This window comes from Typopeltis vanoorti, chromosome 9 (genome assembly GCF_054136105.1).
Source record: "Typopeltis vanoorti isolate ZY-2024b chromosome 9, IOZ_Tvanoo_1.0, whole genome shotgun sequence".
Classification (NCBI taxonomy): domain Eukaryota; kingdom Metazoa; phylum Arthropoda; class Arachnida; order Uropygi; family Thelyphonidae; genus Typopeltis; species Typopeltis vanoorti.
In genome coordinates, this window is record NC_143557.1 from 128,602,426 (window position 1) to 128,624,885 (window position 22,460).

At 35.0% G+C, this 22,460-nt stretch overlaps 1 protein-coding gene across 1 annotated transcript in view; it reads right to left on the reverse strand.

Moving 5' to 3' along the window:
* LOC150103529 (terminal nucleotidyltransferase 4B-like) overlaps positions 1-22,460 on the reverse strand; it is a 161,902-nt gene that overhangs the window by 135,415 nt on the left and 4,027 nt on the right. Inside the window, exon 2 of the mRNA XM_090397691.1 lies at positions 4,689-4,812. Coding sequence (XP_090253817.1) covers positions 4,689-4,812 — 124 coding nt within the window. The remainder of the gene's footprint in view (positions 1-4,688; positions 4,813-22,460) is intronic.

Genomic DNA, 22,460 nt, shown 5'->3' on the forward strand with positions numbered 1-22,460 from the left:
TATACAATCACTCTAGAACGTGTGGACAGACTTATGTGTTCATCGAACATGTTGTTTATTATTTTAACGGTATAATAGAACACAGAAACTAAGTATATAATTAATTTATTAACTTGATGCTGATATTTCGCTGGTGTTATAACCAGCATCTTCAGAGCACAAAAACACTGTTTGTCACAATAGGCGAGACTAAAAAGTAATATATAAAAAGACTCTAGTAATATATGATAGCTTTTTTTTTTTTTTTTTTTCAGATAGAGGGTGCCAAAATCAGGACTCTAGTCTTTGTGTTGCTGCTACAATTTTGTTTTAGTACACCATGTTGTTTTAGTCTCGTGTATTGTGACAAACAGTGTTTTTGTGCTCTGAAGATGCTGGTTATAACACCAGCGAAATATCAGCATCAAGTTAATAAATTAATTATTTACTTAGTTTCTGTGTTCTGTTATACCGTTAAAATAATAAACAACAATCACTCTAGAAGCCCACACTATTGAAAAATCCACCTTGGACAATCAATAAAAATAATGACTTATCAAATGAAATAGCAAGGAGTAAAAGAACTGCTTGGATGACTTTCAACAAAATAAAATTACCAACCAAAACAGAGATATAGGGGTGCTTAAGGGTCAAAGCTGTATAACTGAAAGGAGACCTCCACATAGCCTTTAAAGGAATGCGGAGAACCGACCAGGGCTTCTGACCTAATGTCCAATCCTCACCTTCTCGTGGTGCACCCTGTTGGGTATCTACTTTGATACTGAACGAACGAGGATGGGCTGGCAATTTGGGATTTAGCCGACCAAATTGTATTCTTATTGGTTAAACCAAAATAAAAAATGATGGTACAACATGACAAAATTTGATGCCGGCTGGGGCGTCGCCCGGTTAAACAAGGCCCCTGTTGTTTTCACCAGGGAACCAGGGCGAACAGCGAAAAGTCAGCTACTGGAACAAATCTGAAAACAAACCCCAACTCAACATCACCAGAGTTAAAGATCGGTACTATCAACGTAAGAAGCCTGAATGGCAAAGAAATGGAGCTAGCTGAGGAATTAGATAAGTACCAGATCGACATAATAGGGGTGACTGAAACAAAAAAGACCAAAACTGGTGAGATCTTTCTGAGCAATAAATACAAAATGTTATATTCAGGCAATAACAATCAAGGAAAAGAAGGAGTAGCCATAGTATTCAACACAAAATACGAGGCTAATCTTCTTGAATGGCAGTCAGTCTCAAGTAGAGTAATGTGGGCAAATATGAGAATGGGGAACTGGACAATGAGACTTATTTGTGCCTATGGTCCCACAGAAGGTTCTACTAAGGTAGAAGTGGAGGAATTTTTTGAGGCTTTAGAAAAAGCAACTGACACAATGAAAAAGGAAAAGTTGGTCCTTGTTGGGGATCTAAATAGTAGAGTAGGAAATGATTGTGAGACATACAAAAATATTTTGGGAAAATTTGGAGAAAAGAGCAAAGCTAATAATAATGGCAAATATCTGTTGGATTTCTGCTCAGGACATGGACTGGTTATTACTAACCCCATGTTCCAACATAAAAATGTGCACAAATTCACATGGAGAGAAGAGGCTAGGAATAAGAAAAGTCTCATTGACTATGTTATTGTTGATAGTGATGTTTTCTCCCTGGTGCAGGACACCAGAATGTACAGAGGATTTGAAATTGGAAGTGATCACTATTTAGTCTTGAGCAGGATAAAATTGAATTTCATATTGAAAAGAATAACATGTAAGAAAGTTTTAAATCGAATAAAAGTTGAGCAGCTCTCAGATGTAAACTGTAGACTAAAACACAGAAATATTATTGAAAAGAAAATGAAAGAGTTTGAGAACAGGAATCAAACCTTGGAGATTCAGTGGCAAACTCTGAAGGAAACATTGATTGATTCTGCCAGAGAGGCATGTGGTGAGGTTGTGTGCAAAGATAAAAAAAATCAGAACTCCCTGGTGGACACAGGAAGTTAAAGAGGCAGTGAAGGAAAAGAAGAAAGCATATCAAAAGTTCCTGGCAAATAAGTCAGCTTTTACTCTTACAGAATACAGAGACAAATGTAAGAAAGCTAAACAGTGTGTAAAACTAGCTAAACAAAAGTCATGGGAGGACTTTGGCAAGAATATAGAAAATAAATATCAAGGTGGCGGCAAAATATTCTGGAGGTTGTTGAAGAAGCTTAGGAATGGAGGAAAGAGTGCTGTAAAAGGAATTAGAGATGATAAAGGTGAAATGAAAACAGGAGAAAAAGATATCCTTGAAGTATGGAGTAATTACTTTGAAAAACTGCTAAATGAAACAAGCAGTGATGACAGCACAGTGATAAAAAACACTGACCAGGCATGCAGTCAGGAATACATATCCATACTTGAAGTAGAAAAAGCCATCAAAGGCTTGAAATGTGGAAAGGCAGCAGGAGTAGATGATATTCGACCAGAAATGCTGAAGTATGGTGGTATAAGAGTCTTACAGTGGCTGCACTGCATAGTTCAGAAAGCCTGGACAGAGGGACGAATTCCCGATGATTGGAGTAGAGCTCTCATAGTACCCATATATAAAAAGGGAAATAAAACTGAATGTGAGAATTACAGAGGTATTTCCCTACTGAGTGTTCCTGGCAAGATCTATGCAAGTATACTTGAGAAACGGTTGAGAAGAATTGTGGAAGAAAAGCTTGGTGAAGAACAAGCTGGATTCAGGCCAAATAGAGGCTGTCAGGATCAGATCTTCACTTTACGACAAATAGTCGAGAAAGCATGGGAATATAACAAAGATCTGTATTTAAGTTTTGTCGATTTGGAAAAGGCATATGACAAGGTGCCAAGAGAGAAGCTATTCAATACGCTGCAGTTATATGGTGTCAATGGGGCATTATATCAAGCAATACTTAGTCTTTATTTGAGTTGTGAGTCAGCAGTTAGAATTGAAGGAAGTACAGGAAGATGGTTTAATGTTAAATCTGGTGTGAGACAAGGATGTACATTATCCCCTCTGTTATTCATTATCTATATGGATCACATTATGAAGGAATGTGGTATTAAACCTGATATCAAAATTGGAGATGTTAATGTCAGCTCTTTGCTTTATGCAGATGATGTTATACTTCTAAATAAATCCGCTACAAGTCTGCAAGATTTTCTGACTTAATTGAATAACTGTTGTAATAGATATGGTATGAAGGTCAGCAATAAAAAGACAAAGACAATGAAAATAGGCAGAATCATTGAAAATGTCAACTGTGTTGTGAATGGAGAACCTGTGGAACAAGTAAAACATTTCAGCTACTTAGGCACAATTTTTACTGAAGATGGTAAACTAAATATGGAAATAGACAACAGAATCAGCAAAGCTGGTATCGTGGGAAGTCAATTGAATAAATGATCTTGAATAAATTCATATGGAATAAGAAAGAAATTAGTCGGAACACTAAATTAGCTGTATACAAGACTGTGTTCAAACCAATTTTAACTTATGGATCTGAGAGCTGGGTCAGAAGTAAAACACTTGACCAAAGACTAGAGACCGCAGATATGAGAGTCCTGAGAAAGATTAGAGGCGTGAACAGATGGCATCAATGGCAATATCATATTAAAAATGAGGATATTAGGAAAGAACTTGACATTGTCGGCATCCAGGAATGCGTTAGCAGAGCTAATCTCAGATGGTATGGTCACTTAAATAGAATGGGAGAGGAAAGATTAGCAAAACAAGTGTTCTCTGCCAGGTTGGCAGGAAAACGACCCAGAGGAAGACCAAGATATAGGTGGATTGATACGGTACAAAGTGCCTTAGACGATAGAAATATAAGATCTGATAATGTTGGAGTCTTGACAAGTAACAGACTGATTTGGAGGAAAATTGTAGATAGGAAGTTAGTAATGATGTAATTTTTTCATGTAGTACTGTCATATCCTGTACACCCCTTGAGGGTACATGGCAGGAATTTGATGATGATGATGAACAGAGATATAAAAATAAGAGCCCATCTTTTCAATAGTCACATCCTACCAGCATTTACTTATGGCAGTGAAACATGGAACACAACTTTAAAAGAAGAACAAAGCTTAATAACAACTCAACATGCAATAGAAAGAAGAATGTGCAACATAAATAAAATAGATCACGTAAGACACACAGAAAACAGGAAGTCTGGACTCAAAGATGTAATAATGTACAAATCTATAAAGATTTGTTTAATATGTTTAATATTAATATTAATTTGTCATCAATGTTTAATATTAAAGCAGATATTCAACATTTCACTCATGTTTATCCTAAAATACAATTTTTAGGGTAAACATGAGTGAAAATGTTTTCTACAGATATTCAAATTCAATGTCTTCTCCTACCTTCTGCACAGCCCATTACCAGGTGCTAATATAACAGACTGAACTACTCTCTCATCTTCTTTAGACATCTGTGAGATGATGTGTAACAGAAATATGTCAATATGGAGTGCTTGCACGATAAAGGACATGATTGAGACTGCATGGATGCATCTGTCATGAAATTTATAATTTGAAACTTATTTTTAGAGGACAAATGAGAAACCATTGATACATGTCTCACTGATGCATCTGCTAAAAATAAGTTTTTCATCCTATTCAGCATAATACCACTTTTTTGGTTACTAAAATAGCCTAGCATTCAATTAAAGAAAGCACAATATTTACCTTTGCCAGTGGCCAAATAGAATATATTACTCTCTTGATTCGCTTTATCACGCCTAATCTCATTTGATGTTCTTCTGGTGAAGGTGTCATATATTTATAAAAGTCTTCAATTTCTTCGTGAAGTCTAAAATATTAAAAATAATACAGGCATTTTGTAAAATAGGGTATTTTATACATAGGTAGAACAGAGTAATATACAATACATGAATATTTTATTTATTTATTTTTTTTTATATTTAAAATAAGACCACTGTGTACAGGGTATACTAAAACATCTGGCTAAATGCCAACCATGACTGCTTTCCCTTAGCAATATTCAGTGGCTCAAGGTCATAGCATAGTTGTTCTCAACACATAAGGATTATTGGTAAGCAATCTACTAGATTTAGTTTTACTATGCCAATGGGGAAATCATACATTATTAAAATATTTTAATACACACAGAATATAACTAACGTCTTCCACAAGTTAACCTTTACATATAGCAAGCATTATTATATTCTTATTCAACTAAAATTCTCACTGTATTAAACAAAATTTTTACTTTGATTCAGGAACAATTAACATGCCTGTCAATATGTTATTAGGTATCAAATGTATTGCTGTAGACAGAAATCACTAGTTTCAAGCAATGTTTGAAATACAGCTGTGTTTCAAACCTACAACTCTGAGGTTTATAAGACCAGAAGAAATTAGAGTCTAGTGATATACATCCTGAAAGACAGACCTCAATTAAAATAATAAAATGCTCTCCAATAAAGTTCATGAATGTGTTTTTTGACATCCCTTCTCTTTTGTGCCAAAAGAGAAGAGATGAGCTGAAGAGGGGAAAAAAGTTTATTTTCACAGGTCTGAAATCAAACTATGAATGAATAATAAAATAAAAATATAAAATGAAACAGCTGGTATAATATAAAATAAAGCATATTTGGTATTACTAACTGGAGTTGTTGAGAAAGAAGAACAACAGCCCAAAAAACAGATCCATGATGCATACCACTAGTGGCTTTCCTCATCTGGGAGAGAGCCTGATAAATAAATAGAATGTTATATTTGGGTAACAATGATCAAAGAAAGAAAGAGTAGCAATAACTTCAACACCAAAGGCAAAGAAAAAAAAAAGGAAAAGTTGATCCGTGTTAGAAATACATATAGCAGGGTAGAAATGAATTCCAAGCATACAAAAATAGCATGGGAAAATTTGGAGAGTATGTTCAATCCGCATCTTTCAGTATTCACATATTTTGTCCAATATTGAGTCTATTTTTTAGTTCTTTACATGCTTTGTAGATACATACATACATACATACATAAACTTTCCCACCAACCCACCCCTTCAACAGTATGATGTTATCAAAATCCTTGTCAACAGAACCTCCAACTGCTGTTCACCCATACTTTGCTTTCAATTGAACTCTCCTTTATCTGTCAGATCGTTCTGTCCAATGGTTACAATGATAAAAAGATTAACAAATTGATTTTTCCACCCTTCTGTGGACATCTTTCTCTCTCAACAAACAGACTACAGCAGTAATAATACTATTCTCTACATCTGGGACACCTCAAAAAAAAAGCCAAAACTCTAAATAAAATATAATCTCTATACTGCTTTCAAAACACCTCATCTGAATCTGGCTGCTCTTAACTGCTCTCTAAATATCCACATCCTCTCTGTTCTAGCGTTTACAAGCTTCCTTGTTCATGCAGATTATCTTATTATGGTCAAATTGGGAGATCTGTCAACATCTGCCTAAAATAACACAAGAAATAATCCACTGCCACAACTGGCCAGTCTGGTCTAGCTGACCATGCTCTGGATACCTAGCACAGAGTCAAATGTGGAAAAAACAAATATCATGTTTCACCAGAACAAATATAAATTTAAAATACTTTTCTTAGAATTACTAGCAGATTAGGCTACACCAGTCTAATATTAATAAATGTTGTGTTAAACTTCCCAAGATATGGGAAACTAATTCTTAGGCCTCCCACACAACAGCCAAGGCTAGCCAAGAGCACACAAAGAGGGTGCCCCACATAAGACTTCAGGCTTTTAGTCTAATTTTTTCCCAATTATTGTTTTGAGTGTGCTTTTACAATTTTGAGACTGTATGCTTGTTGATATCTCTGTGACAGAGACAAAATATAGGATTCAATAAACTCATATTTTATTGTTCCTCTGGCCTATATTCATTTCATTAAACCTAATAATGTTTAAGTTTCATTACTATCTTGCCATAAGTTTTGTAAGAAGTCTGACCAGGTTTTGCATTTATTTCAAGTTTACCTTCTTTCTTTTACCTACTTATCTGTGTTTCCAAGAAATTTTTATGTATTCAGTCTCTTCACATAAGATTGCTTTTTAATCGTCCTGTGAAGTGGTTCCCATATTTCTCTATTATTTTCCCTGCCTGCTTTTTTTTTTCTGTTGCCCTTTTTTTTATAATTGATTTCTGCTTCTAGCGTTTTTTTTTATTTCTCCACTGTTTGTATGCTTCTTTCTTGCTTCTATGATTATTGCTTCAATACTCTCATACCAGTTTCTTATTGCCCTTCTCCTTTTCCGTTTACTTTTTTGTTCCAAGTGTAACTGCACTTATTAATATGGTTTTTAACTTTTTCAATTTTATATCATCATATCCTAAACAAATACTAAAATATAAGCCAATTGGAAAGTGAAGGCAGGGTAGACCTCAAAAAAGGATACTGGATGGATAATGAGACTGGAACAATATGGTCTATGATATCATCATCTTTTATTTTATTTAGTTTTTTCATTTATACTTTGCAAACAGAGGTAATTAATACTTTATTTTAGAACTCAACAAGAGTTGAGCTCTAAAATTCCTGAATACTTTGCTTTTCATTAATTTGGTTAATTTAAAACCATCTTGAGGAATTTTTAATTTTCCTTATAGTAGATAATGATCTGATTCCATTTCTGCACCTCTCAATAACCTAACTAGCATCATGTTAACTGTTTTCCTATTAGCTATTACAGTTTTTTATACTTTTCAGGTTTCTTGCTTCTCAAGCAAATGTATGAAATCTTTATGGTTTCATACATTTTACTTGGGAAGTAACCTGAAAAGAATAACAATAACTTAAAAAATTTAATAATTTTTTAAGTTATTATATGTGGAAAAATCACTAAGTCTGTATCTATTTCTATTGCATATATAGCTTCATCATTTGTTCATGTATTTGCACCAAGTGGAATGTTTCTTACTCTGGAATTGAAAAATCCCATTAATAGAAAGTCATTTGAATTTATCTTTTGTTTTTTTGTAAATATGAACAGAAGACATGGTCATCTTCCTCTCAGATATTGACACCAATAATAGTCAGGAAACTACAACTTGTTCTATAATTCTCTCGCCCCAGTATTTGTAACATGCAATTTTTTTTAAATGATTTATAAATAATAATAATTACTTAAATATAAAGAGCCAATAGGCTTCATTTCGACGATATAAACATTATTCAAATTAAGGGAATATTAAATCCCACATTGTTTTAAAACTGAATAAGAAACTTAAAGATTGGAATCAGAGAGTTTCATGCCGAATATAGTAAACTATAAAAGTATCGGCGATTACTAGCATGAGCTAATGCAAGTAGTCCTAGTACGTAGTACAATCTCAGGCAACTCGTTGCAAAGGTGGGGAAAGTTCTGATCGCTAATCTTGGTATTTTCCATAATGTAAAAACACATTTCCTAGGAAATGTATGCTGTTATTACATTATGGTGGAAGGTCACTACCCAGACCAGTTTCAGCCTTTTTTGAGGCTTCATCAGTGAGTAGCTAGACCAAATAGATACCAAAGGGTATAGCGAAAAGAACTTATAAACTCTGCTATACGAGTTGTCAAACAAGTGCAACCATTAAGTTACTTAAATATAGAGCCAATAGGCTTCATTTCAGCAATATAAACATTATTCAAATTAAGGGGATATTAAATCCCACACTGTTTTAAAACCAAATAAGAAACTCAAAGATTGGAATCAGAGAGTTTAGTGCCGAATATAGTGAACTATAAAAGTATCGACGATTACTATATTCAGCATGAAACTCTCTGATTCCAATCTTTGAGTTTCTTATTCGGTTTTAAAACAATGCGGGATTTAATATCCCCTTAATTTAAATAATCATTACTCCTGTTTCTGTTTTCTTCTTTTTTGAATCCACTGTACATATAACTATCTGTTTCAAACGAACATTTTTGTTTGTTTTTTATTACTACTAATTTGATATTTCTTTTTATAAGAGTTTTGTCTAGATCTTGGTATCTGTGATGAATAATTGTGACATTCCAAATAGCAGATATTCTTGTTTATTTTCATCCTTTTTCCTTTCCTTGTCCTGCTCGTGTCCATTAATCTATCTCGTTTTCCCAGAGTGACAGTTTGGATTCTCTCCTGAGACTCTGGAATAACAAACTGAGTGACCACAAGAATATGAAGGGGGAGAGAACTGGAATATGTGAATGTTTAGAGTGCATTTCATCGCAAAACTCTACACAAGTGATGTGATGAATATGAAGGACATCAGCAATTCAAGAGGTTACTCTTTGCTGAGTGAATAGTAGTGACAAGGAGGTTTAAGAGATTATACATCTGTGGGAACAGCGAAGGCTGGTAAGAACAATAATAGGGAAAACTCACATCATACTTCTTTTTTTCTGCATCCAAATGCAAGGAGTATCACAAATAAAGGTAATGAGTTAGGTGCATTGATGGACACAATTATCCAAAGGTGTTAGTGAAATGGTATTAGTGAAAAGCAACTGACAGATGTTTTGACAGGAAAAGGTAGAAGAGTATTACTATTTTTCAGCATGAAAGAAGAGAAAAACAGGGTTGTGAAGTGTTAATTATGATAGCTAATGAGCTGTGCCAATTCAGGATAAAGAACCAGGAGAGTAAAGCCACTAATGGCTTTGAGAATATATGGTGTGAGATGGAAGCAGGAAGAACCGGATATTTAGTGGGAGGTAGCTATAAGCTAAGTTAACAGTGTGTGATGAACAGAAGTTGTTTAGACAAATTGGCTTGGTAAATGGAAAGTGAGTGTGTGTATGAGAGAGAGTGAGTGAGACCGTAATGGGAGATTTTCAAGTATGGTAATATGGGCTGGATAGAAGGCACAGCATATAGTAATAATAGGATTCATTTTTGAAATAGTTGAGGGATAAATGCTTTGTCAGCATGAAGTGAAAGGAACTCTAGGATGACGACACCATAGCATTAGAGGATTTGATTTTGACTAATATGTATTTATTGTGTCCAGATGGTTAGAATGATCACCACGTTAACTTGGGATCTGCACAGGCATTCAGAAGTCTTAAAGTGAAATTTCACCTGTCTTGTGAAATTGCATGACAGGTGATTATAATTTAAAATAAGAGATATTCTAGATAGGTGGCTATAAAGCAAAAATTGGTCTCAAACTGTTATTTTCATCCCTTTAGCCTAGAAAATGAAGAAAACTACTTTTTTTTTGTTGCTCTTTAAGTTTATCAAGTACGGGTAACCCTCGTATAACGCGGTCTACAAATTGTAGTATCCCTTGTTCAACACGGTTTCGATATAACGCGGTCTACAATTTCTAGTAACCCTTTATTTTATTTTTTTTTCATATTTTTCACTGCGGGACTTAAAAATCGAATTTTATCTTCGTTAAATTTGTGTCTGCCCATATCGCGCAAGTAGTTATAAGTATTGAATTTAGTTTTATTATATCACTGAATAAGGTACTGTACAGAGACTTTTGCAGTCTGCATCATTCTCAACAAATAGTGCAATTAGAGACAGATGGAATAAAAATGCCGCTAACTAATAAATCACATGTCCCCGTCCCCCTCTCACAGAAACTATGCTGTATAAACTTAAGAAAAACCATATGTTGCACCGAAACACAGTATCTAACTAAAAATATTGTCCAATTTTTCAATTATGAAATAAGTGTTTGTTTTATTGCATTTGAAATTCTCGATGTCATTATCACAGATCACAAAAGCTAACTTAAAATAAAAGACTACCAAGAATTGAAACATGCCATATAATGAATGTGTGAGTTCGACTGCCAAGAAGTCATAAAATTCAACCAAGGGTTGAAACGTTTGTGCGAGTTGAGCCAGTCAGTAATGAGAAGTTCCATCGGAATGATAAATGACACCCTGTAGTGAATGTCATAACAGCATTCACTATTAAAACTAATAGTGAATGTTATGACAGTTTCAGATGTTATGGAATTCGATTGAAGAGAATTAGCATTTCAACTCAACACTTATCGGTTGCTTTTGTCTTTGGATCGTGTACCAATCATATGCAAGTCTTTATAGCTGCTGTCTTGTGTAAAACAAAATTCAGCTTGTACGTATTGTAACAATTAAAAAAAAACTTGAATAATTTATAAGCGTATAAAAGGATATCACCTGTAAATCACTGACATGCCACCTCTGGCACGAGTGCCATAGGTTGGCCATCTAGGGTTTACTGTATAAAGTGTTTATTGTTGAAAATTGTCTTCGTTTTCTGCCAGGAAAGCGCATTTAAAATCATAAGTGTATTATTCTCAAGCTGAGCAGTTTATTTTCTGGTGAGTTACACACATATGTAATGTTTTCTTTATGTAAAAGTTTATTTTTATTGTGATGGCCACTAAAACTGCAATGAAAGGGAAAAAACCCATTGAAGAGAAAATTCATTTCTCTCAAAGAAAAAATTAAAATCTTGGATCGGTTGAAAATTGGAAAAAAACCAGGAGTTATTGCAAGGACTCTGAATTTAAATGAATCAACAATTCGAACAATCAAACAAAATGAACATAAAATCTGAGAAAGTGTTATGGCTGGGTCAACGGTAAGTGCAAAGTGCGTTGTTCGTGTTCGCGATATTCTAATAGAAAAAAATAGAGAAATCTCTAATGATTTGGTTAGAAGATTGCGCTCAAAAGAAAATTCTTTTGTATGGATACCTTATTAAGCAAAAAGCTCTCAGAGTTTATAAACATTTAAAAGAACTCGACAAGATTCTTCAGAAGAAATCTCTCAGCATGGATTTTGTGCCAGTAAGGGTTGGTTCGAAAACTTTAAAAAGCGGTTTTCTTTGTATAATCTTAAAATCCAGGGAGAATCAGCATCAGCAGGCATTGAAGCTGCCCAGAGATACCCAGCAGAACTTTTAAAAATCATTAAAGAAGGTGGTTACAGTGCAGACCAGGTGTTCAATGTGGATGAATCTGGGTTATATTGGAAAAAAATGCCAAACACATCTATATTTCAAAAAATGAAAAATCAGCTCCTGGATTCAAAATTTCCAAAGATAGAATTACTCTACTGTTTTGTAGTAATGCATCAGGTGATTACATGACAAAACCAATATTTATTAACAGATCCACAAATCCTCGTGTGATGAAAGGGCTCGACAAGTCCACCCTACCTGTTTATTGGCAGGCCAACAAAAAGGCATGGGTTACAGCTAGCATGTTTGAAAATTGGTTTTTCAAGTGTTTTGTACCCGATGTAGAAAGTTACACAAAGAAAAAGAATATGGACTTCAAAATTCTACTAATTTTAGATAACGCACCAGGCCACCCAACAAATTTAAGCCATCCGAATATTAAAATAACTTTTTTGCCGCCTAATACTACTTCACTTATTCAACCACTCGATCAAGGAATAATATCAACATTTAAGTCATATTATATTCGGCGAACATTTCAATTAATTTTGGATAAAAATGGAATCATTAGATTCCATGACACTGCCTCAAGCATGGAAAGAATTTTCAATACTGAATTATGCAAAATTTATTTCTCTGTCCATTAAGGAATTACAACCCTCTACGCTGAACGCTTGCTGTAAAAAAATATGGCCTGAAGCTGTTCTGGAACAAAATTTCGTACCTCCAGTGGATGCCGAGCTACGCCGTATAATAAACGTCGCACAAAATTTTGGTGGAGAGGGCTTTTGCGATATGGTTGAAAACAAAATTAGTGAATTAACTGATGGAGAAACAGATTTAAATGAGGAACTGGTACAATTAATAGATGGTGTCAAACCAAATGGTAGGGAAAGTTCTGCCAAAAATTCTGATGAATCCATTAAAGAATTCAGTTTAAAGAAATTAGCAGAAGGATTGAACTTGGCAAGAAAGTTAGGAAGTTATTTTATGGATAATGATCCCTCAATGGAGTGCTCAGAAAAATTCACGAGACAATTGGATATTTGTTTAGCGCCATATTATGAACTTAATAAAAAATTGCAGCATAGTGGAAAGAAAAGTCTTACTACCGACTTCTTGATGACTAAACCAGCCGAAGTATGCAATGAGAATTATACAAATGATGTCCTAGAGATTTCAAGTGTTGACGACCTCTGACTACTTAAAGAACATCTACGAAATGTTATTTCTGAAGACAGCGATGACGATTAAAATATGCGCTTATTACTGATTTTCATACCAAATTTATTACAACAGTTATTCAATTTAGTCAGAAAATCTTGCAGACTTCTACTGAATTTATTTAAAATTATCACATCATCTGCATAAAATAAAGAGCTGAGATTAACATCTCCAATTTTAAAATCAGAATATGTTTTCCTTCATAATGTACATACTTGTCTGATAACAGGTTTAATATCAAACCATCTTCCTGTACTTTCTTCAATTCTAACTGTTGACATACAACTCAATTAAAGACTAAGTATTACTTGATATAATGTCCCATTGACACCATATAACTGTAGTGTTTCGAAGGTCTACAAAATTTAAATACATATCTTTGTTATATTCGATGATTTCTCAATTATTTTTTGTAAAGTGAAAATTTGATCCTGACTATTTGGCTTGAATCCAGCTTATTCTGCACCAAGCTTCCCTTCCACAATCCTTCTCAAGTATACTTGCATAAATCTTATCTGGAACACTCAGTAGAGAAACCTGTAATTCTCACATTCAGTTTTATTTCCCTTTTTGTATATTTATTTACTATGAGAGCTCTACTCCAATCATCTAGAATCCGTCCCACTGTCCAGTTCTTCTGAACTATGTAATGAAGCCACTGCAAGACTTTTCTACTTCCATACATGAGCATTTCTGGTGGAATATCATCTGGTATAGCTGCCTTACAAGATTTCAGGCTTTTGATGGCTTTTTCTACTTCAGGTATGGATATGCATTCCTGCTGTGTATTTTATTTTACCAATGTGCTGTCACTGCTTGTTTCATTTAGCAATTTTTCGAAGTAATTACTCCATATATCAAGGATATCTTTTTCTCCATTTTTCATGACATCTTTATCATCTCTATTTCCATTTACAGCACTCTTTCCTCCATTTCTTAGCTTTTTCAACAACCTCCAGAATATTTTGCCACCTTCCTGATATTTATTTTCTATGTTCTTGTCAAAGTCATTCCATGACTTTTGTTTAGCTAGTTTTACAGTGTTTATCTTTCTTCCATTTGTCTGTGTATTCTGTAAGAGCACAAGCTGACTTATTTGCAGGAACTTTAGATATGCTTTCTTCTTTTCCTTCACTGCCTCTTTAACTTCCTGAGTCCACCATGAAGTTCTGATTTTTCTTTCCTTACAGATAACCTCACCACATGACTTTCTGGTTGAATCAATTAATGTTTTCTTAAGGGTTGCCACTGAATCTCCAAGGTTTGGTTCCTCTTCTCAAACTCTTTCATTTTTTATTGAATAATATTTGTGTATTTTAGTCTACAGTTCGCATCTGAGAACTGCTCAACTTCTATTTGCTATAAAACTTCTATACATGTTCTTGTTTTCAATATGAAAATCAATTTTATCTTGCTCAAGACTAAATGGTGAGCTCTTCCAATTTCACATCCTCTGTACACTCTAGTGTCCTGCACCAGTGAGAAAACATCACTATCAATAAAAATATAGTCAATGAGACTTTTCTTATTCCTTGCCTCTTCTCTCTCTGTGAATTTATGCACATTTTTATATTAGAACATTGTGTTAGCAATATTCTAATATAAATACTTGTTGGATTTCTGAGCAGAAATCCAACAAGTATTTCCATTAATATTAGCTTTGCTCTTTTCTTTAAATGTTCCCAAAATATTTCTGTATGTCTGACAATCATTTCCAACTCTGTTATTTAGATCACCAACAAGGACCATCTTTTCTTCTTTTTTCATTGTCAGTTGCTTTCTCTAAAGCTTCAAAACAATTCCTCTACTTCTACCTTAGTAGAATCTTCTGTGGGACCATAGGCACAAATAAGTCTCAATGTCCAGTTCCCCATTCTCATATTTGCCCACATCACTCTACTTGATATTGCCTGCTATTCAAGAAGATTAGCCTCATATTTAGTGTTGAATATTATAGCTACTTCTTCATTTACTTGATTGTTATTGCCTACATATAACATTTTGTATTTATTGCTTAGAAAGATCTCACCAGTTTGTCTTTTTTGTTTCAGTCACCCCTATTATATCGATCTGCTATTTACCCAATTCCTCAGCCAGTTCCATTTCTTTGACATTAAGGCTTATGTTGATAGTACCGATCCTGAATTATAGTGATGCTGAGTTGGGGGATGTTTCAAGATTTGTTCCAGTAGCTGACTTTTCGCTGTTCGCCCTGGTTCCCTAGCAAATACAATGGGGGCCTTGTTTAACCGGGCAACAACCTAGATGGCATGAAATTCTGTGATGTTGTACCATCATTTTATTTGTTATTTAAGCCAATAAGAATACAATTTGGCTGGCTAAATCCCAAACTGCCAGCACATCCTCGTTTATTCAGTATCCAGGTAGATACCTAACAGGATGCACCATGAGAAGGTGAGGATTGGACATTAGGTCAGAAGCTCTGGTCGGTTCTCCGACCAGAGCTTCTGACTTTATAGACTATAAATTAAAGATACTAAGAAATTATACACTTGGTCTAATCCTTTATCCAAGTGTAATACGTGGAGGTGTACTCTCAGTTATACAGCTTTGACCCTTAAGCATTCCGTGAATTTTTATATGCCAACAGAATTAATATAAGAGTACAATTAAAATATTAAAAAATACAATTTTTTTTTACTTATTATAACATTAATTTGGCTATGCTGGCAATCACCAGGGGTTTGCAAAGAATAGATGCACTACATTTTGAAGCGCTTATAAACTTTTGTTCTATTTTCACCAATTTTACTTAGCTTAGCAAGAGCTGGTATTAAAATTGATAAAGATGATCGCATCCAAAAGATGATCCCTCTTGTCAATATTAACAGCATCCAAACAAATATGTTAAAAGTGGAAGCCTTTTCCAAAACCTCACGCAATCCAGATCACCCAACTCAATGAGTGACCCAAAGGACCATTTAACTTTTTTTCTTAGTTAAATTAGCAGTGGTTCTACTCAATGACAGATTCATCTAATTCAGTGAAAGAAATTAATTCCTGTTCATATCTTATGATTTCCTCAAATAAATTATTGCCACATCTAATTTTAAAACTAGACATGGTATTTAACCCTCAATGACCATATTATTTTATCGCTTCAGCTATCCTGTCTTGAGAATAAAATATAAATATATATATATATATATATATATACATATACATATGTTAAAGGTACAAAGAAAATTATATACAGTCATACCCCGAAGTTACGCGGTAGGTGGGACCAACAAAAAGCATGTAAGTTGAATTCGCATAACTAGGGGTATAATTTTGCAAGTAATTTATATATAGAAACATACAAAATACAAAATACTGGGACCAAAGGTTTACAAAAACACCTATAGTTTTTAAGAAATATAATCATAATTGTAGTTTTTCGTACAAAGAAAAAAAAAGAAAGTTATTTCGATGTCGATGGTTTCATAAAATCGAATCGATTCGTCTGACGGCATAATGTCTTTTTCTTGTCATGCAAATTTTTCTTCATAGCAAGCTAATGATTTTTTATTCCTTGCCTTGTCGCTAGAATTCGTTCCTCGTCGTTAGAATCTATGTCCCCCAAAATCTGTAAACCTTTCTTTTATGATTGTTCTTACTGTGGATTCCTGTAGATCGAACTTCTTTGCTAGCTCACAAATTTTCATTCCGCCTTCAAAATCCTTAATAATGTTGAGTTTTCTTTCCAAAGTCAATGTTTTTCTTTTCTTGCTAGCTATAGAAGAATTGGACTTGCTTCTATTGGACAACATTATTATTTTTTATGTGATAAAATTTTTATCAAGAACATAACATTAAACAATTGCAAGGTTTGTAGACTATAAAAATCGTGTATGAATGGAGACCGTGCGAAACATGTCAGTGCTTGTTCACAGCATGTGCAACACTGGCGAATGCGGCCGTCATCGAAAAGATACGACTATTGGTGAGTCGTGAGGCAGGATGGGAATACGTACATATAAAAAACCGCATAACTCTGGATTCGCGTAAGTCGGGGTATGACTGTACTTGGTTTTAATCCTTTACCCAAGGAAGCAAAACAATGTTTTGTGCATGAAATATATTCACATCTAGTGCCGTCAACAGGGTGTAGCATAGAGGCATGTATAGCATTCTTCACGGTGCGGCTTAATAAGGGTGCTCGTTCAGCCATATTGCAGTAGGTGCTGTCGCTACGCTAACAGGATTGCGGAAAGAAGTTTTTCCAAGCTTCATGTCAAGAACAACTATTCAACATTCACACAGTATCTATCATACTTTGGCTTGAACTCATTTACAGTCATGGCACCCACAACAGACTAGCAGCTTATTCCACTCATTCACCACTCTCCGAGTAAAAAACCTAGCTCTAACACCCTTGCCCAGCTGCCATGGATGGCCCCTAGTCGTCTCACCACCAGTCCTATTTTCAAAAATATCTTCTGAATTAATCTTATAGAAACCCTTCAGTATTCAAATTGTTTGTGTTTTTATGCAAATTTTTACCAAGTCCAAAAACTCTACTCTACAGACTAAACATGGAACTTTTTTTTAACCCAATTAGCAGGGTGGTAGTCATGGTCTCAACCCAGGCAATGAAATTCACCTACCAAAGACAATCACATACATCCATGCCCACCACAGGATTTAAACCCACAGCCTGTTAGTTTGATGTCAGTACACTAACCACTTGACCAACCAGTCCAGCATTCATTATTTATTTTTTTTTTTTTTTGTGCTCTTCCATTTGCTATTATCATGTGGCTCTCATTTGCAAAAAGGCTGGCGACAAAATGGGCCCGATTTTACTTCAAAGTCATTCATTATTTATTTTATTTTTTTTTTTGTGCTCTTCCATTTGCTATTATCATGTGGCTCTCATTTGCAAAAAGGCTGGCCAGACAAAATGGGCCCGATTTTACTTCAAAGTCACCTGTTGGAAACTGGGCAGAGGCATGCACCTGCTCACAAAACCCAACAGACAATAGACAACTTGGGCTTTAAATGTTTGCCTCACTCACCCTATTTGCCAGACTTGGGCCCCATCTGACTATTTCCTATTCCCAAATTTAAAGAAACACTTGAAAGGAACAAAATTTACCACAGATAATGAAGTCATATGCACAGCTGACTGGTTTGTACAACAAGGGAAAGACTTTTTTTTCTCAGAGGATTGCAAACGAAGCAGCAGAATTGTAATAAGTTTTGTAATAACACTTCATGGGAAATATGTAGAATAATGTGCAAGTTACATGATGATTCTACCTCAATTCTTTCATGGTGATTATCACAACTTTTCAGCCACACCCTCATATTTAAAAGTATAACATTATTTGCATACAATAAAGAGCTGTGATTAAGTCCAACAATTTTGATACCACTTTCCTCCTTAATGTAATACATACAGATGATAAATAACAGTAGAGATAGTGTGCACCCTTTGTCTCACACCAGATTTTGTTTAAACTTTTTGCACCTCCTACAATTCTAACTGCTGACTGACAACTTAAATATAAACTATGTACTACATCAATGCCAAGTTTACACAATAACTAGAGTGCTATGGACAGATTTTTCTTGTCTAATATGCATGCCTAGATGTCGATTATCACTCATGTTGATGTTTAGTGAAGAATAATCTAATTAACTAAATGTATTTAGTTAATTAGATTATTAAGCCAATATTTCACCTTACTCCCAAGGCATCTTCATGAGCACAAAGAAATATACAAAGCACATGACCACTAGCAGGAAGGCAATGACTATAAAGCTCTTGGAGTTCTAAATGGCACAATGTGTAGATGCATTAATAAAATTTTGCTGAATGTTCCAAAATTATCATCTCCCAAATTCTTGGTAATGTGATACAGTTGAATTTTATAATAAATTTGGTTTAATTCTTTATCCAAGTGTTAGCAAACAAAGTTTGCACCTGAAGTATCATCAGGACTGAGGCAACTCGTAGGAAAGGTGGACTAAGCTCTCATCACTCCTTGTCTTAGTATCTCCCATAATGCAAAGCACATCTCCTTGCAGACATGTATAATGCTTTTCCCAGAAGTGATGATACTAATGCAGAAGCAGTGGGGAGGTCATATTTACTGGGTCCGGCTCCCACTGACGAGACCTCAATAAAGGACGAAACTGGTCTGGGTAATGGCCCTTCCCTTAATGCATAGCATTATACATGTCTGCAGGGAGGTGTGCTTTGCATTATGGGAGATACTGAGACAAGGAGTGATGAGAGCTTGGTCCACCTTTACTACGAGTTGCCTCAGTCCTGAAGATACTTCAGGTGCAAATTTTGTTTGCGAACACTTGGATAAAGGATTAAACTAAATTTATTATAGTCTAACCAAGTAGAAAATAAACTTCCAACAGTTGAATTTGTTTGTTTGGAGAATGTTGTGGTGCTGTGGTAGATTCCAGAAGTACTATCTCCAATTAATATCTGCTTCTGTATACAGAGGGAGGTTCCTCCCCCATTGGATCTGATGATATGTATCTGTAGCATGGTCTCTCACCCGAGAACAGCTATAGTAAAGATGATGAAAACAGTGTCTGCGTTTTTCCAGATGGAAATTAGTTCATCTTCTTGTTTGTTCAAAGTACGTAAGTTTGTCGGAGCATGAGACCCGTAGACATGAGGATGATCTCGACGATGGAGAGGAGACCATATTGTTAACAATATGGTCTCTATTTGGCCGCTGGAAGGTGAATCAATCACATTCCACCCTCCTAACAGAATAGTGTTACCAAAACTTTAGCAAATATAGCCAGAATCATCTACTCAGACCATGCTAACCTCTCCACCAAAATCAGTGACATTCATGACACTTTTTTTTTTAGCAAATGGCTTCTCCCTTCACCAAATCAACAGAGTTCTCCACCCACTCCCTTCCTCCAAAATTCCCAACGCAAAAAAAAAAAAAAAAATACATTGCAAACCTCCATATTTGAAATACTTGAGAAAAAAAATCATGCATCCTTAAGTATACAATATAAGCCTCCTTCAAGTCATATCAAAAATTAGCTACCCTTATCTGCTCACCTAAAGACACTACAGTATCCCTTTTCCCCTGCAAACTTGCATACTTCAGATAAACTGAAAGAAATCAGCTAATATCTTAGAAAAAGACAAAAACTGTGCATCTGTTCCAGGGTGGCAGCCATGTCAGGAAAAAATCTTCCTCTTACATAGAAACAGATATAAATCAGACTATTTCTATAATCAGCCACAGAACACATCACCCTCAAGGGGTCTACAGGATATGCGAGTACTACATGAAAAACTTGCATCATTACTAACTTCCTATCTACAATTTACCTCCAAATCAAAATTTTTTTTTTTTTAGCAAATGGCTTCTCCCTTCACCAAATCAACAGAGCTCTCCACCCAGTCAGCCCCTTCCTCCAAAATTCCCAACACAAAAAAAAAAAAAATCCATTGCAAACCTCCAAATCAATCTATGACCTGTCAAGACTCCAACATTATCAGATCTTATATTTCTGTCTACTAAGGACACTACAGTATCCGCTACAGTACACTACACTTTTTACTGTATCAATCCACTTATAGCTTGGTCTTCCAATGGGTCTTTTCCTGCCAACCTGTTAATCTAAATGAAGTGACCATACCACTTCAAATTAGCTCTGCTAACACATTCCTGGATGCTAACAATATCAAGTTCTTTCCTAATATCCTCGTTTTTAATGTGACATTGCCATTGATGACATCTGTTCACACCCCTAATCTTTATCAGGACTCTCATATCTGCAGTCTCTAGTCAAATGTTTTATCTCTAACCCAGCTCTCAGATCCATAAGTTTTGTGTGTTGTTTTTTTTTTTCCCAATTTCTCTCTCATTCCATATAAATTTATTCAGTTGACTTCCTACCATACCAGCTTTGTTGATTCTGTTGTCTATTTCCATATTTAATTTACCATCTTCACTAAAATGTTTTACTTGTTCTATAGGTTCTCCATTCACGATGCAGTTGATATTCTCAATGCGTCTGCCTATTTTCATTGTCTTTGTCTTGTTATTGCTGACCTACATACCACATCTATTACAACAGTTATTCAATTTAGTCACGGAATCTTGCAGACTTGTACCAGATTTATTTAGAAGTATAGAAGGTTTTTTAATTTAGAAGGCCACAGTACTCAATTCTCCAAAACTAAAGAAATCTGGCTGTATTATATTATTAAAAAATCTGAGAGACCACCATTTTGAGATCTTCAAGATTCCATCACTGCACTGCCCAAACTGTCAGAGCCTACGTTTTAAATTCAGTCTTTTTGTCTTCCTGCTGATGTGCTTAATGTGTTTCTTTATGCCAATTGGTGATCAATGCAAAATATTGGCATGATTTTTTCTACTGATCAACATGGTTTTTCTCTTGGCACATTAGATGCCATTTATGAAACTTTAAAAAAAAAAGATCTGTTGTATTTCCATAATTTCTCAGCTATTTGTTGTAAAGGGAAAATTTGGCATGAACCAGCTTATTCTTTTCTAAGTTGCTCTTCAACAATTTTTAGCCACTTCTCAAGTATGCTTACATAAAACCTACACAGACTCAGCAGAGAAACTCCTTTATAATTCTCACATTGTTCTATTTCCCTTTTTATAGATGGCACTGTGAGAACCCTACTGCAGTCATCCAAAATTTCACCTCCAGAACATTTTTCCATCTTCCTGATATTAATCTTCTATATTCTTACCAGAAGCAAGTGACGAAGACTGTGACGGGTCTATGGAATGCTCCAAAAACCAGCCGATAGGCAAATAAGAGGGGGGGACATGATATGGTATTAAAGTGGTTTTATAGGATTGACATCAAAGACTTTTTTTCAGTAGCTTCTCATACATGACCCTTCCCTCATAGTGTTTCAGCTCTGTGTTTTGCCCATAGGTACTTCCATGCTCATTGCTCCAACATCATTCATCCACTTACTGTTGGGACTAAGAAAGAGTAGCAGCTAACCAACATCCTTCTGCAAACACACTGACCCTGCTTCTTTCCCTCATAATATGTTATTCAACAACTTCAACAGCTGCTCACCATCAAGTAATTTAACATCACTTTATAGAAAACCCACTTTTACTGGACGATACATTCTCCAACAATCTACACATCATCCTTCATAAAATGTTTAATTCGACAAGCTAGAGCTAATCATTAAACTCCCCATCAGTTACAGGAAGAACTCTCTACTACCAAACAGTATATGAAACCAAATGGCTTCCCCGAAAGAACTATATGTCTTCTTGACTCCTACAAACCCAACCAAAATGACAAAGAATCAACAAGTCAAGTTCCACTGCTTTTCAATTTGTTCATCAATGATATAGGAA